Source organism: Bicyclus anynana, chromosome 23 (assembly GCF_947172395.1).
Source record: "Bicyclus anynana chromosome 23, ilBicAnyn1.1, whole genome shotgun sequence".
In the NCBI taxonomy this organism is placed as follows: Eukaryota; Metazoa; Arthropoda; class Insecta; order Lepidoptera; family Nymphalidae; genus Bicyclus; species Bicyclus anynana.
Genome location: NC_069105.1, coordinates 11,181,635 through 11,194,918, shown reverse-complemented (window position 1 = coordinate 11,194,918; position 13,284 = coordinate 11,181,635). Strand labels below are relative to the sequence as shown.

At 34.4% G+C, this 13,284-nt stretch overlaps 1 protein-coding gene across 5 annotated transcripts in view; it reads right to left on the bottom strand.

Annotated features, from left to right (window-relative positions):
- Positions 1–13,284, bottom strand: part of LOC112051487 (transcription factor Sox-5) — a 374,453-nt gene that overhangs the window by 81,307 nt on the left and 279,862 nt on the right. For all 5 annotated transcript variants that reach the window (XM_052888794.1, XM_052888796.1, XM_052888795.1 and 2 more), the window contains one exon: positions 315–459. In XM_052888794.1, the coding sequence (XP_052744754.1) occupies positions 315–459 (145 nt within the window). The remainder of the gene's footprint in view (positions 1–314; positions 460–13,284) is intronic.

The window sequence follows — 13,284 nt, the reverse complement described above, 5'->3', positions numbered from 1 at the left end:
TCACAGTACAGTAGTCTGACCAATTTCAATTACTTTTTATAATTTACTAAACTTCTTCATGTTACCTTAATTTACTACAGTAAACGTATCGGTAAATGGCTAAGATTTACGCGAATATTGTTTCTTCCTGTTGCGAAATTCAATTAAGCTTTCACTGCGTGAGATAATGATTAAAAATTTCGTAAGAACGTTGTTAATCATTACCTCTGAAATTAAAAAGAACTCTGTTTTTGAGTCTTAAGGCAATTTTTTAATAATAATAATACATAGTGTGAAAGCATTAATTTGTAGTCTAAATTCTAAAATAAACTTACCTTAGTATGCTCCTGTTGCGCTAACAGTTGCTCCCTAACCATCTGCAGCTGCAAGATCATCTCCGATAATTGCCGTTCTTTTTCCAGCACGCTTTCTCCTGCCAATGCTTGCAGCGCTGCCGCGTCTAGCACTCCTCGTCTATCGCTGAAACAAAATGAAACTTTTAATTCAACTGCATTTTAAATAGCTTTGGTTATAGAGGATTGGATTTCCAGGTCGCGTCAGTTTAGGATTTAATAATTTCTAAATTGGCTCAGGTCAGGTCCGACCCTAGCTAGTTACCACTCTACCGGCAAAAACGTTCCGTCAAGCGATTTAGCGTTCCGATACGATACCACTTAGAAACCATCTGAAAAAAACTTGTATCTCTCCAAAGTAAGCACATTTTATCGTCATTTATCATCACGTGAGATTACAAAGTCAAATCAAATCTAACCTAACTTGAATTAATGAATAATAACGGTGAAAAAAGTGAAAGATTGTCAGCTCTTCTCTGTGTAACCTTCAGAAGCAGTGACAGAAATACTGCAAATAGATACTAGAAAAATAACTTGACGTTTCAAAAGTGTTAGTAATCGTAATTAGACTACTTGATATAAACTTGAATTTGAAATGTTTATAAATCACAATAATATTATGTTAACAAAATAAACCACAAATTTCTTCTTTCCACAATATCCAATATCTGTGAAACAAAATTCTACATAATTATCAACTTTGTATTGGATAAAATAAACATCGATGACAATTTAAATCTCATTATGATCGGTTTATTAACAAAAATTTGAATAATCCATTTGCGTTCTTATATCTATCATAACGCATCGCATTATATTTATAACTAATGGTCATGAAACCGTGTAATTTGTTGATTGATATTTGATCATTAAAATCAAGTTTGTATGTAACAGCAATAATTAACCTAAATTGCCATAGCGGAAACAGTTTTCGCCAATTATGTCTTCTATTTGTGTTTTACATATTTATCTATCAGGTACACTTTCTAAGTCAGAGTACATAAAAGGCGAATCAGCATCACTGACCACAGTTTTCCCTAACTGCATAGGAATATGACATAACAAAATTATTCCTTGCATAACGGTTACATTGCAACTCACTTTGTCGTTTTGCCGCCTTCATCATTTGAAATTGGAATGCAACGTTAAGCGCAACGCAGTGATTGGCTCATACAATATTCAGGACGGCCAATCGCATCGGGGCTGTGTTGCCAGTGCATCAAAAATTCCATCTGAATATATACAAGTATGGCGAGCACTAAAAATGATAATACCGACATGGCCATACAATTTGCAATGAAGAATTCATGTAACATTTCGCCTTTACATTCCGTATGTATACTTTTATTGAACGTACAGAATTGAATCGTCCGGTCCATTTTATTTATTGGCAATGTATGCAGTACGTTTATAGTCGTTTCTACTAAAGCAACTTTTATTAGATGACCGAAACCGGTTATTCTGAAGCGGTACTGGACTCGTATTATAATCGTAACACCGAACAGTAAAACGAAAGTAATGGACTAATAACATTTATGTATACCTAACGAATAATAACGTATCTTCGCAATTTATGTTTTTCGAGGGTAGATCGAGAAAATTTTCTATACTTGAGAATTTTTTTTTAAACCTGAAATTAAGACATTCAGCTAAATTGGTAATGATATTTTTTTTATTATTATGTGACTTGGTGTATTGACTGAAATGTTTTGTTAAATTTAATATTATTAAAAATAATCTAAAAGTTGTAAGTATGTTTATATAAGAAAGTTATAAGTATCGACAGAAACATCGGAAGTTGATTATAAAAAAACAAATTATATTTATTAGTATACTTGTTATACTAATTACAGCAAAAAAACAAAGGATTACAGTGGCAACACCATTTAGAACTAACCTATAATAAATAACATACATTCCCAAATCCAGAGCAACCTTAAGAGACATTGGGACTTCATCAATGTTCAGTTCTAATTGTATTTCCAAGTTTATGGTTTTCGCCTTACGAAGCCGCCATAATTTCCCGATTTTTTTCGGAGCAAAATGAATTTTTCATCTTCTTTGTAAACGAAAAACTTATTAATACAATAATACTATTAAAAAAATATGTTCAAACGATATTAAGAAAAGCCGTTTTACTGCAATATAGAGTGAAAATTGTGTATGCAAAACCTAGTTAAATTTGAACTGCCATCTGACCTTAACCTGCTCTAAAATGCTATCACTCTCCCCTCTGGAGTACCTACAGCAAACACACAACATCAATAAAAACGTAGATGACGGACGAGGCCGGCGACTGCCTTTAAAATAATAATGAGTGCATTGTTGCCTAAAGTCATAATGTGGATAAGGTTTGTTGACATTTCTTGATCACATGTTAATTTTATAGCTTTTTTATGTTAATTAACGAAACGAAATGCTTGTCCGTCCGTTGTGTATCAGTAAAATATACTATATCTAGAAGAGTTCCGAGGGTATGTAGCCATGTCGATTCTCTTTCTACGATCGCAAACGCTTCGAAAACTAAAAGAAATGTATGGAATTGATCGATTCGATCGATTACTAAATCACGTGACCTGTCGTTACCGAATAAACCATTAGCCACATGGATACAGTCCCTGGTTATTAGGGTTCCTAAAGTACGTTCTTACAAAAACGGAACCCTTATATATTTTTTTTTATAATAAAGTAGATGTTAAGGGTATCTACAAGTACAGGTACACAGAAAACCAGTTTACTAGTACTTATGGTTCTCAAATATGGCGTAGCACCTATTGAATGGTAATAAATGACCTTCGGAGGAATGTTATAATAATCACTCACTAAGGTTTTAAGAGACGATAAACAAAATAAGGACATTAAAGTTATTTGAAAAAAATAAAATTTACATAATCATGCATTTTTTTTTTAATTAGACAATGTAAGTTTTGTTTCTTTCCAGAAAATATTTGTTTTTAAGAACGCTCCCCAATGATTTTATCATATTCTGATTTCTAATAATCATCGACCTACCAAATCCGCATTCAGGTTATGTATTGACACATTTCTAACTAATACTAATTTTTAGTCTTCTCTTTTAATATTTAGACCTTAGGGCCAAATGTAGAAGCCTAAATATTAGCCTGACGATTAATTATTCAAGTTTAAAACAAGTAGGCCCAAAACGATGACAATTTTCGAAAGCGTCGATTTCTTACGGGAGAAAACCAATTCTTTAATGACACAACTTTCATTATCTATTAGCAATCTCTTATTTATTGTTCAAAATTATTCTAATTAACAGCACAATGTGAAGTGACTGCAGGGATGACTGTTCACAAATTCGTTTATTATGTTTGAAAGTGAGATAAATTAGTAGATGTGTAAAACTGTTTCACTAGCATACTGACAAAGCATATTTGATAGAAAAGCCAACAATCTTGGTTTTCTTAAAATAAATTAATAATTAATGAATATTTATGTATTAGTTTATAACTGTGAAAGTAGAGGTAGTTACAATAGAACCTATAGGTAGAAAGTTTGGTTTAGTGACCTTATCATTTTAATATGCACCTATAGGTAAATGCTAGGTAGGTAACTAACCTAACCTAACATTTAGTCACATATTAAGTATATGCCTTAAATGCCAACCGCTTCATGTCTCGAAACGAAAGAAAGTCAAAGGAGGACGAAATAGTTTAACATCATCATTAACAGATGGACGTCCACTGCTGGACATAGGCCTCTTGCATAAACATCCAAACAAAACCTTCTCGAGCCGCCAGCATCCAGCGGCTCTCTGGCTCTGGATGCTTGATATCCTCCCACTTGATATCCTTAGTCCACCTAGTGGAGGGTCGACCAACACAGCACTTTCTGGTTTCCGTTCCTTGCGACTTCAACGTTGACGAAAAAAATAACGAAACGTAGGACGAAAAAGTTGGTCGACAATAATTATGTTTTTTCTCTTCGGGATATACATAACGAGAGATACACGCCAATAGAGATTGTCGTTAACACTCTAGGCCTGCAGGCAAACAACTAGCGTCAGAGGTAGGTATAGGTAGAATTAGCTTGACCCTTCCAAGTAAGCTCGTTGCCATTGTAGACTCCTATGTACCACCGTCACCTTTTTACCATCGCACTGCAAGACACCGGGTAGGTTTATATCCCTACGTTCTCTTCTTCGTTTCTTATACGCATGGCTAGGATGTGGAACTCTCTCCCGAAATAAGTATTTGCTAATTCTTACAACCTGGGCATCTTTAGAGCGTGGTCAAGTGCGAGCTTATAAAAAAAAGACTGCATCTTCACTTAACATCAGGTGAGATTCAAGGGTTGAAAGTCATTGATAAAAAAAATAGAATCTCCTTTTGTAAGAATGTGTCAATAAATATTGAGCGTATCCATACAAAGCCAACGCGCTACGTCGAGGGGCGAAGAAGACGGATAGCCTGGCAACTTACCGTTGTCTGGCGCTAAGGGATTTTTTATTGTTGCCGCAAATTGTGTCGGCAACCCTACCGCTGCATACTTTATGTCGCCTCGCGCTACAAGGGCTGTCACCTCTGCGATCTGAACTATTAAATATTATAAAGCGTTAAGATTCGAATTTTGTTTGTTTGTTACGATTTCACTTCCCAACTTCGCGATACTGCCTAAAGTATTTTTAAAACAAAGAAAATTCTAATTTTTCATACGATTTTCTAACCCAGGATCATGCCGTTGTTAAAGCTAATTAAATAAAAAATTAACATAATTGTCTACATTGTATTATATTTTTATTAAGTTATCAATCATCCCTAATATATTGAGCTTTATGTAAATAAACAAATAACCATTATTTGTATTTCTATTTTTCCTCAATTGACAGCCCTAAGTAATGGTGCATAGTTTATGTTAGCTTTCTCATTCGTACTTCTACATACACTGTATCTATAGGGTTGAGCACTATAATTACTGTCCACACGTTTACAATGGCTTGCTCATAGAACGCATGATCTCTATATCTATGACGTATAGTCACAGATATAGATATGTAAGTAACCCTATTCTTTCATCATCATCATAGATCATGATGATGAAAGAACAGGGTTACTGTATAAGTAACCCTATTCTTTCATCACCATCATCGACCTGATGAAGAAGCGATGAACTTTCTTCTTTTCTCATTATAATAGCGGTCTATATAAAATGCGTCACCTCATGTAAAGTGACCACTGGCCATAGACTTTGGCAACGTCAGATAGGCGGCTATAAATTACAAAAAAGCAAAAAAAAAATACCTAATTAATACACTTATTTTTTATTTTATCGTAAAATATAATGTCACAAATAAATGACCGTGCTCGACACATTTAATATTTAAACAAAATATGTATCTGTAATTTATAAACAAATAAAATAAAAAGTCATGGGCGCAATTTAATTTTCTAAAATCCATAAATTAACAATTAATTTCGTAATAAATACCTATTTAATTATAATTTTATGACGAATAAGTGTGGGAATCGACCTGAGACCATCAAGTTCAATAAAAATTTAAATTAATAATAATTCTTTAAGGAAAGCCGACTAGAAACGCCATTATAAAGTAAAATATAACATTTAGATTACAAGAGAATATAATATCTGTAATAAAAATAAACTTAAAAAAAAAGATGCCGGTCAACTTGAGAACCTCCTCCTTTTTGAATTCGGTTAAAAAGTATAACCAGACTAAGTACTTTTTTTTAATTTATATACCCTAGCCTTTGACACCCGTGTTATTATTACGAACCCTTTGACATCTCATTCATTAATTAAAATCGGTTTAGCAGTTTTCGGTGTAGCAGGATAATAATCACGACACATACTCGTAGTTCGAAGAACCGATGGACTTTGGGTTCCCGAACTCTCAAAGTGCTGGAATGGCGACCCCTTATCGTAAAGCGCAGTGTTAGTCGATTCCCCACTAGGTGGACCGACGACGCAGGTTATAAGTAATAGTTACATGCCGGCGGCTCAAGTATGTGGTGTTTGGAAGTCCTTATAAAAATCCTACATCCAGCAGAGGACGTCCATCGATTGATAATAATCATCATATCAGCCGATGGACGTCCACTGCAAGACATAGGCCTTTTGTAGCGACTTCCAAACATCACGATCCTGCGAATCCCTGCGACTCGCTTCATCGGTCGACTGACACTGCGCTTTCAGAGACGGGGTTAATGATGATAATGATGATCATGATTAAATAAAAATTAATCAATCTATCATCATAACATGGGCCAGCGAAAGTCTACTCTGAACAAATATCTTTTGTAGGGACTTCCAAGAGTTCAGGATCTTGGTGGCCAAAGAATATCTACGATTTGTTCTAAGACCATTCTCTACTTAAAGAGAGTGATGCTAATTATTACAGATGTAAAGTGACTATTCTAAAGCCAGCGAGTAGATATAAAGAAGGTGAAAATTGTTGTCATTTAAAAAACCTCACCCAATATATGAAAAAGATGAAAAAAATTAAAAAAAAACCTCACCCAATATTGTAAGACGATTGTACTTATAATTCTTTGAAATCGAAACTGTAGCGGTGAATAATTAAAATCGGTATTCATTACAAAGGACCGTGCAGAATTAATTTCCTTCGTTTCCACATAATTAATGAGAAAATGAGCTTAATATCTTAAGAATTCAAAGAAGCCCTACAAGAAAATAATAGGAACCAATTTCTCATTTGCTCTTCCTTTGCAGCCATCAAATGACCGGCGAAATTTTGATCGAAGAAAAATCAAAGAGAACTTTAAAAATGAATGAAGTTATGAACCGCGAGCCGGTGAACGATTCGCTTACAGAGTTTGTACCGATCTAAAATTAACAAGAGACAACTACAAGTAAAGAGCCAACTAAAACTAAACTATACTATGTTAAATATACTATGTATATTGTATAATCTATAATTTATTCCCAGTAAAAAACACAGATTACAATGATCATTATGTTTAAGTCTTAGTTTTAGTTATTTTAATTTAATTTGGCATGTCATAATGACTTTGTACAGGTATCTGTTGTTTTTAGGTAATCTCGTATTAAAAGTAGGTATATATAATTTTCACTATACCTACATATATTTATGATACTGATATTACGACTTATGAATCTTAACAATATTCTTTGTGGAAAATAATACCTGTAAAGTATAAACTGAAAACAATTATAAGCTTCTCAAAAATCCTGTTAATTATCTTATAAATATGTAAATATGTAATATTATTGCACTTATATTTTGAATAAGAGATAAGAGATGTAATGTGTATCTCTTTATCAAAGCATAGCTTAATTATATTTTAAAATTTCACCTATTAATTTTGAACAAATCGTTCACTAGCTCATGGCGTATAATAAGAAGGACATGTTTTTCACAATTATGACACCGTCAGGTGGGCGTGACGGTTAATATTGGATATTTCGAACTTTTTTTAAAGTCGTACAAAAGTTGTACAAGGTACGTGATCGAGTTTTATACAGGGTGATTGAAAAAGCTTTCTCAGCACAACGTAATAAGAAAAGCTTTGAAACATATTTTCATGTTTATTAAAACTTTGTATTTCTATTTTTCAAAGATAATAAGATACCGAAGGATAATTTGTTTATAATAACATATTTATTTCTGTAATTATTTTTGCAACCAGCGGCCATTTGATAATTTTTTTAGAATCTAGTACGTCGTAGTGTAAGCCGATCCTATAGAAACAGCGCGACAGCCTCTAAAAGAGAAAAGTTCAAAAGGTGGGTAAAGATCAATAAAACTCTGGGACAGAGACTCGAAGAATAGAGGATAAATGGGTGAAGAAAACGATTCCGTCGGTATTGAGGTTACCACTAATTTCAGTTTTTTTTTTTAAAAATATTTGCCATATCTTTTTAAATATGACCAATATTCCTATTCCGCTCCAAGACTGTACTAGGAGTGGGTACGACAATAGACCAAAGGGGCCGGGATCGAACCACCACCCCTGCGTGTTAAGTTCGACCGCTCTTACCGTTGAGCTATTGCGGCTATAATATATTGCAGTTATCAATAATCTGAAATTTAAACGTAATTTTGTACATTTAGATATGGAGTTCTTTAACTATCCGTGAATATTTTCAACAAGCAGTTTATTTTAAACTATAGTAGGTAAATGAAAACTGTTTCCACGAGTGTAATGCGTAAAAGTTGTTTGTTACATATTAAAATTCTTCTTTGGCCTCGCATAAACGGGATAATATGCTGTATAAGTACAAGGGATTAACTTTCCTGATTATGCGATATCATTTATATAACCTCATATTTCATGGCATGTATCTTACAGTCACCTAACAACGGTCGTAATCATAATTTAAAAAATAATTATAATTTCAAGTAAAAGAACACGCTGTATAACGTCAAAATCCATCTTGTCAGGCCCCTCGCATGCATTTTAATGACGTCACCCTCTAACCCTTGCGAGATTTACTCGCGAGTCGCGAATACGTGCCGCTGCGTACGTCCTTTGTTTTTATTTGGCAATTCTCAGGGCTGAAATGAATTCCTTTTCTACCAAGTGAAACAAAGTAAAAAAAGTGATATACTTAGCATAACATTAATAACTGAGGCTTTTTAGTAAAACCTTTTACTGCCTAAAAGGTGGCCTTGCTTTTTGGTCGTTAGGAAAATCTGAATGGAGAGTTTAAGTATACGACCTCTTATTAACAGAGGTAGCCCAAAGAAGCAACTAATATGTATTGCTCTTTTCTGCCTATAAACAAGATAACTGGATTTTTGTTTGAATGGTATGATAGCCGTTAAATAACAAACAAGATTCAAACATTTGAAGATATTACATAAATATATCATATTTTAGAACAAAACGAATATTTGTCATATATTTTAAATATGACCAATATTTCCCCCAAATTAGTGGGAACGCTGTATCAAGAGTGGATACGACAATATTCCAACCGGGCGAGAATCGAACCCAGGACTCTCAGCGTTGAGACTGGCCCTATGACATAGGACATAGAGTAACGTATTGTAAGATTTGTTCCCAACAAATGCAGTGGCGTGTACTAAAAACACGCAAAAAACACTGCATACTCTAAGGATTCGAAACTGTATTGAAGAAGGAATTTTTCATTTTGTACAATTTGTACGCATAATGCGTACCCTAGTTAAAAATCTCGTGCACGCCACTGGCGGCGTGGTAGCCCTGTTAAAGTAGTTAGTTTTCTTTAAGTGAACCATACGCTTTATCCATTATCCAGTAACCATTATATTGTTAAAAATAAAACTATGTATATAAGTAGGTAAGCCTATATGAAAAGTTCATTTTCTACACTAGTGAAACATCGTGTCCCCTAGTCCGTACAGGGGTGACTAATAGAGCATCCAGTTCGCGACCATATCGATTCAATTACACCAATTTGGAGACCGCTGCTGTATCGATTCCGGTTAATTTAGCTTTTTCCCTAAAAGGTTTTCCGATAGTAACATTTTTATCTCGTATTATACCTACCTCGTATTATACCTTATACCTCGTACTTATTGTCTAAATAAAAGTGAATCAAAACTACAGTTTATGAGAAGTATTAATTTATTAAAACAAAGTAGTTATGTCTTCAAAACTGGTTTTATGATTATAGATTTTTTCAGTGTTTTAAAAAATCGGAAAAATTAGTAATTACCAAGCCCGTAAGCCGTGATAGCCCAGCGGATATGATCTCTGCCTCCGATTGCGGAGGGTGTGGGTTCGAATCCGGCCCGGAGCATGCACCTCCAATTTTTCAGTTGTGTGCATTTTAAGAAATTAAATATCACGTGTTTCAAACGGTGAAGGAAAACATCGTGAGGAAATCTGCATACCTACCAAAGAATTTTCTTAATTATCTGCGTGTGTTAAGTCTGCCAATCCGCATTGGGCCAGAGTGGTGGACTATTGGCCTAACCCCTCTTATTCTGAGAGGAGACTCGAGCTAAGCAGTGAGCCGAATATGGGTTGATAGTGATGAAGCCCGTAAGTCGAATAACGATGCAGTCGATGGAAATCTTATGTCAGCCACTGACAATCAAAAAAGCTCACATTCCTGCAGCCGAGAAAACTGATCGTGTGTTGATCTCGATGTGCATGACACCATGCCGATCGCGACCAATACACGATCAGTTTTATCGTCTGTCAAGCTGTTAGTATTGCAGGCATGTGAGCTTACTTGATCATTAGATTGCATCGTCACTCGATATGTGAGAACAGTCAAGGATTAACTTGTCATTAAATAAAAAAGTATATGTCGTACTTCAAAGTCGTCATTGTCGTCACATCGTATATTTTAATTTTATTTCATTGTTGTGGCCTCACTGTATGGAATTAAGCCATAAAATGCCTACAATCGAAGTACCAGCAATCGGTGTAGTGGAAAAAAAGCCGCACTTAATATCGCCGTACAATAAATTACGAGTGGCGTCCCAGTGAACAGGAAAATAAAACATTGCCTCGCCCCGCTTGTACGGTTATACCACCGTAGAGGTAACTTTTTCTTAAAGCTGGTTCACATGACAAGCGTTTGACGCGCGTTTTGTTTTTTATTCTTTACAAGTTAGCCCTTGCAGTGGCGTGCACTTCATAGATGCAAAAATGTATCGCCTGTCGTGAGGGCCCATTATGAAGCTGTATTGGAACAGGAATTTCCCATTTTGTTCTATTTTTATGCACGCCACTGAGCCCTTGACTACAATCTCACTTGATGGTAAGTGATGATGCAATCTCAGATGGACGCAGGGTAACTTGGTATAAGGAGGATGAAAGTCCACAACCTTTTCGGTTTCTACGCGACATAGTACCCGAACGCTAAGTCGCTTGGCGGTACGTCTTTGCCAGGGTGGTAACTAGCCACGGCCGAAGCTTTCCACCAGCCAATTTAGGCCGTTTACAACCATAGCCGTTAATTTAAGGACGTACTTACGTTCTCATTAAGCGCAATATTTTAACGCGGATAGACGTATATACCGACATACCGATACGATATATAAGTTCTTTTGACATGTTTTTTTTATTTTGTTTGTTGACTCTACTTACTATTCGAAGGGTAATTTTATGTAAAATAGGTACCTAATTGAATATTTCTCAAAAAAAAAAAACAAAATTATACATAACTGGCTTTCAGTCGGCCTTGGGTGGATTTAATGTTACAATATTTCTGCATTCAAAGCGCGTTGGGCGCTTATCATCTGAATGTACCCTTAAGAGGTGGACCGTTTGACAAGTAACTGTGCGCATCTTTTAATTATCAACGAACATGAGAATAAACTTAATTAATTAAGACAAAACTTTTACTAGTAAGTGTAGTGGTTTTATACTGAAAACTAGTAAATGGAATCTAATTATTGTTGTACAACTTAAACATTTTTATCTTTTTTTTTATTGAAATCGGGTAAACATCAAGTTTTCATGTCATATTCAAAAGAAAGATGCATCTTTATAATATTGAACTGAGAAATATTCATAAAATAATTTTCGATTGAATATTGCAAAAAATATTTGAAACTTTTTATCATCATAATGTTGTATCAGTTCAAGTATTTTTTCACAACTTTTAAGTATGAAATGGATTGACATAATTTCCTTTCCCCTTAAATTAAGCGGAAATCTTGAACTTGTGTAAACAAATAATGACATTAATCGTTCGTTTTATACAGTTCGTAATTTATTTTACCTGAGGGATTTTTTTATTTATTACAAGTTAGCCCTTGACTACAATCTCACCTGATGGTAAGTGATGATGCAGTGATGATGATGGAAGCAGGCTAAAAATATTTTCTACACGGCATCGTACCGGAACGCTAAATTGCTTGGCGGTACGTCTTTACCGGTACGGTGGTAGCTAGCCACGGCCGAAGCCTCCCACCAGCCGAAATGGCGGTGGATGGAAAGTAGTAGTAAGCTAATTTTCGTATTGTATTTTTAAGTATATTTTCTATTATGTACTTTATTTGTGACTAAATTTTCAAAAAATATCTGTTTTTACATAATCCGACTTAGGCCCCCTGCCTACTAGAGATATTTTTTGTTTAGTATGTCATTTTGTTCTTCCGTACTATTAGTAGGACAGATTAGGAGGAACAGGTAGGAGGTTAAGCTAAATGATGAAAATATTAAAAAAAAAATTCTTGTAGTTTCCCACGTATTAAATCCATTAAATCTATGCAAGTACCCATTTTTTTCTTGAAAAAAACATACTTAAAACATAAAGCTAAAACTACAACTTTTCCTTTTAGATTTGTCGTAGATAGATTACAAGTCGTTACATTGTCCTTTGCATCGCACGGTATTTACGCACCCATGTATGTCGAACGTGTTGTAAAGTGAACGATATTTTGAAGCGTAGGCCTTTAATATTTTGCGACAAAAAATAAGTCACTTAATTAGTTCTCGTTAAGTTAAATAAATGATTGACAGCCGCAGGTTGTGGCCACTGGCCAGTGAAAGTGCTGCCATTGTGGACTTCATTATAACTGTGTTTTTTTTTTTTTACAAGAAAATTGGATACAGTGCGCTCGACTGTTTAACTTTTGATGTAATTAATGAGATGTAATGGACCGATAAAAATATATATGTGACATGATTATTTATAAATCAAAATCAATTTTAATACGTTATGTGACATAAATATCGACATTTTTATTTTATTTAGTTAATGCGCTTAATTAAATAATTGATATGTCGAAACGCTCAATTTTTAACCGACTTTAAAAAAAAAGAAGAGATTCTCAATTCGACGCATATATTTTATTACCTCATAAATTCGTCATTTATTATCCAAATTTTAAAAATTATTTTTTCGTTTGAAAGAGTAGGTAGGTATACCTACTTCCAGAATAGCCCCGTTTAATTTTCATGAAAATCGATTCAGTAATTTTGTGTTCAAATCAAAATGACATTAATGAACAAAACTGCCCTTCTGTGGTGCTTTCGGTCAC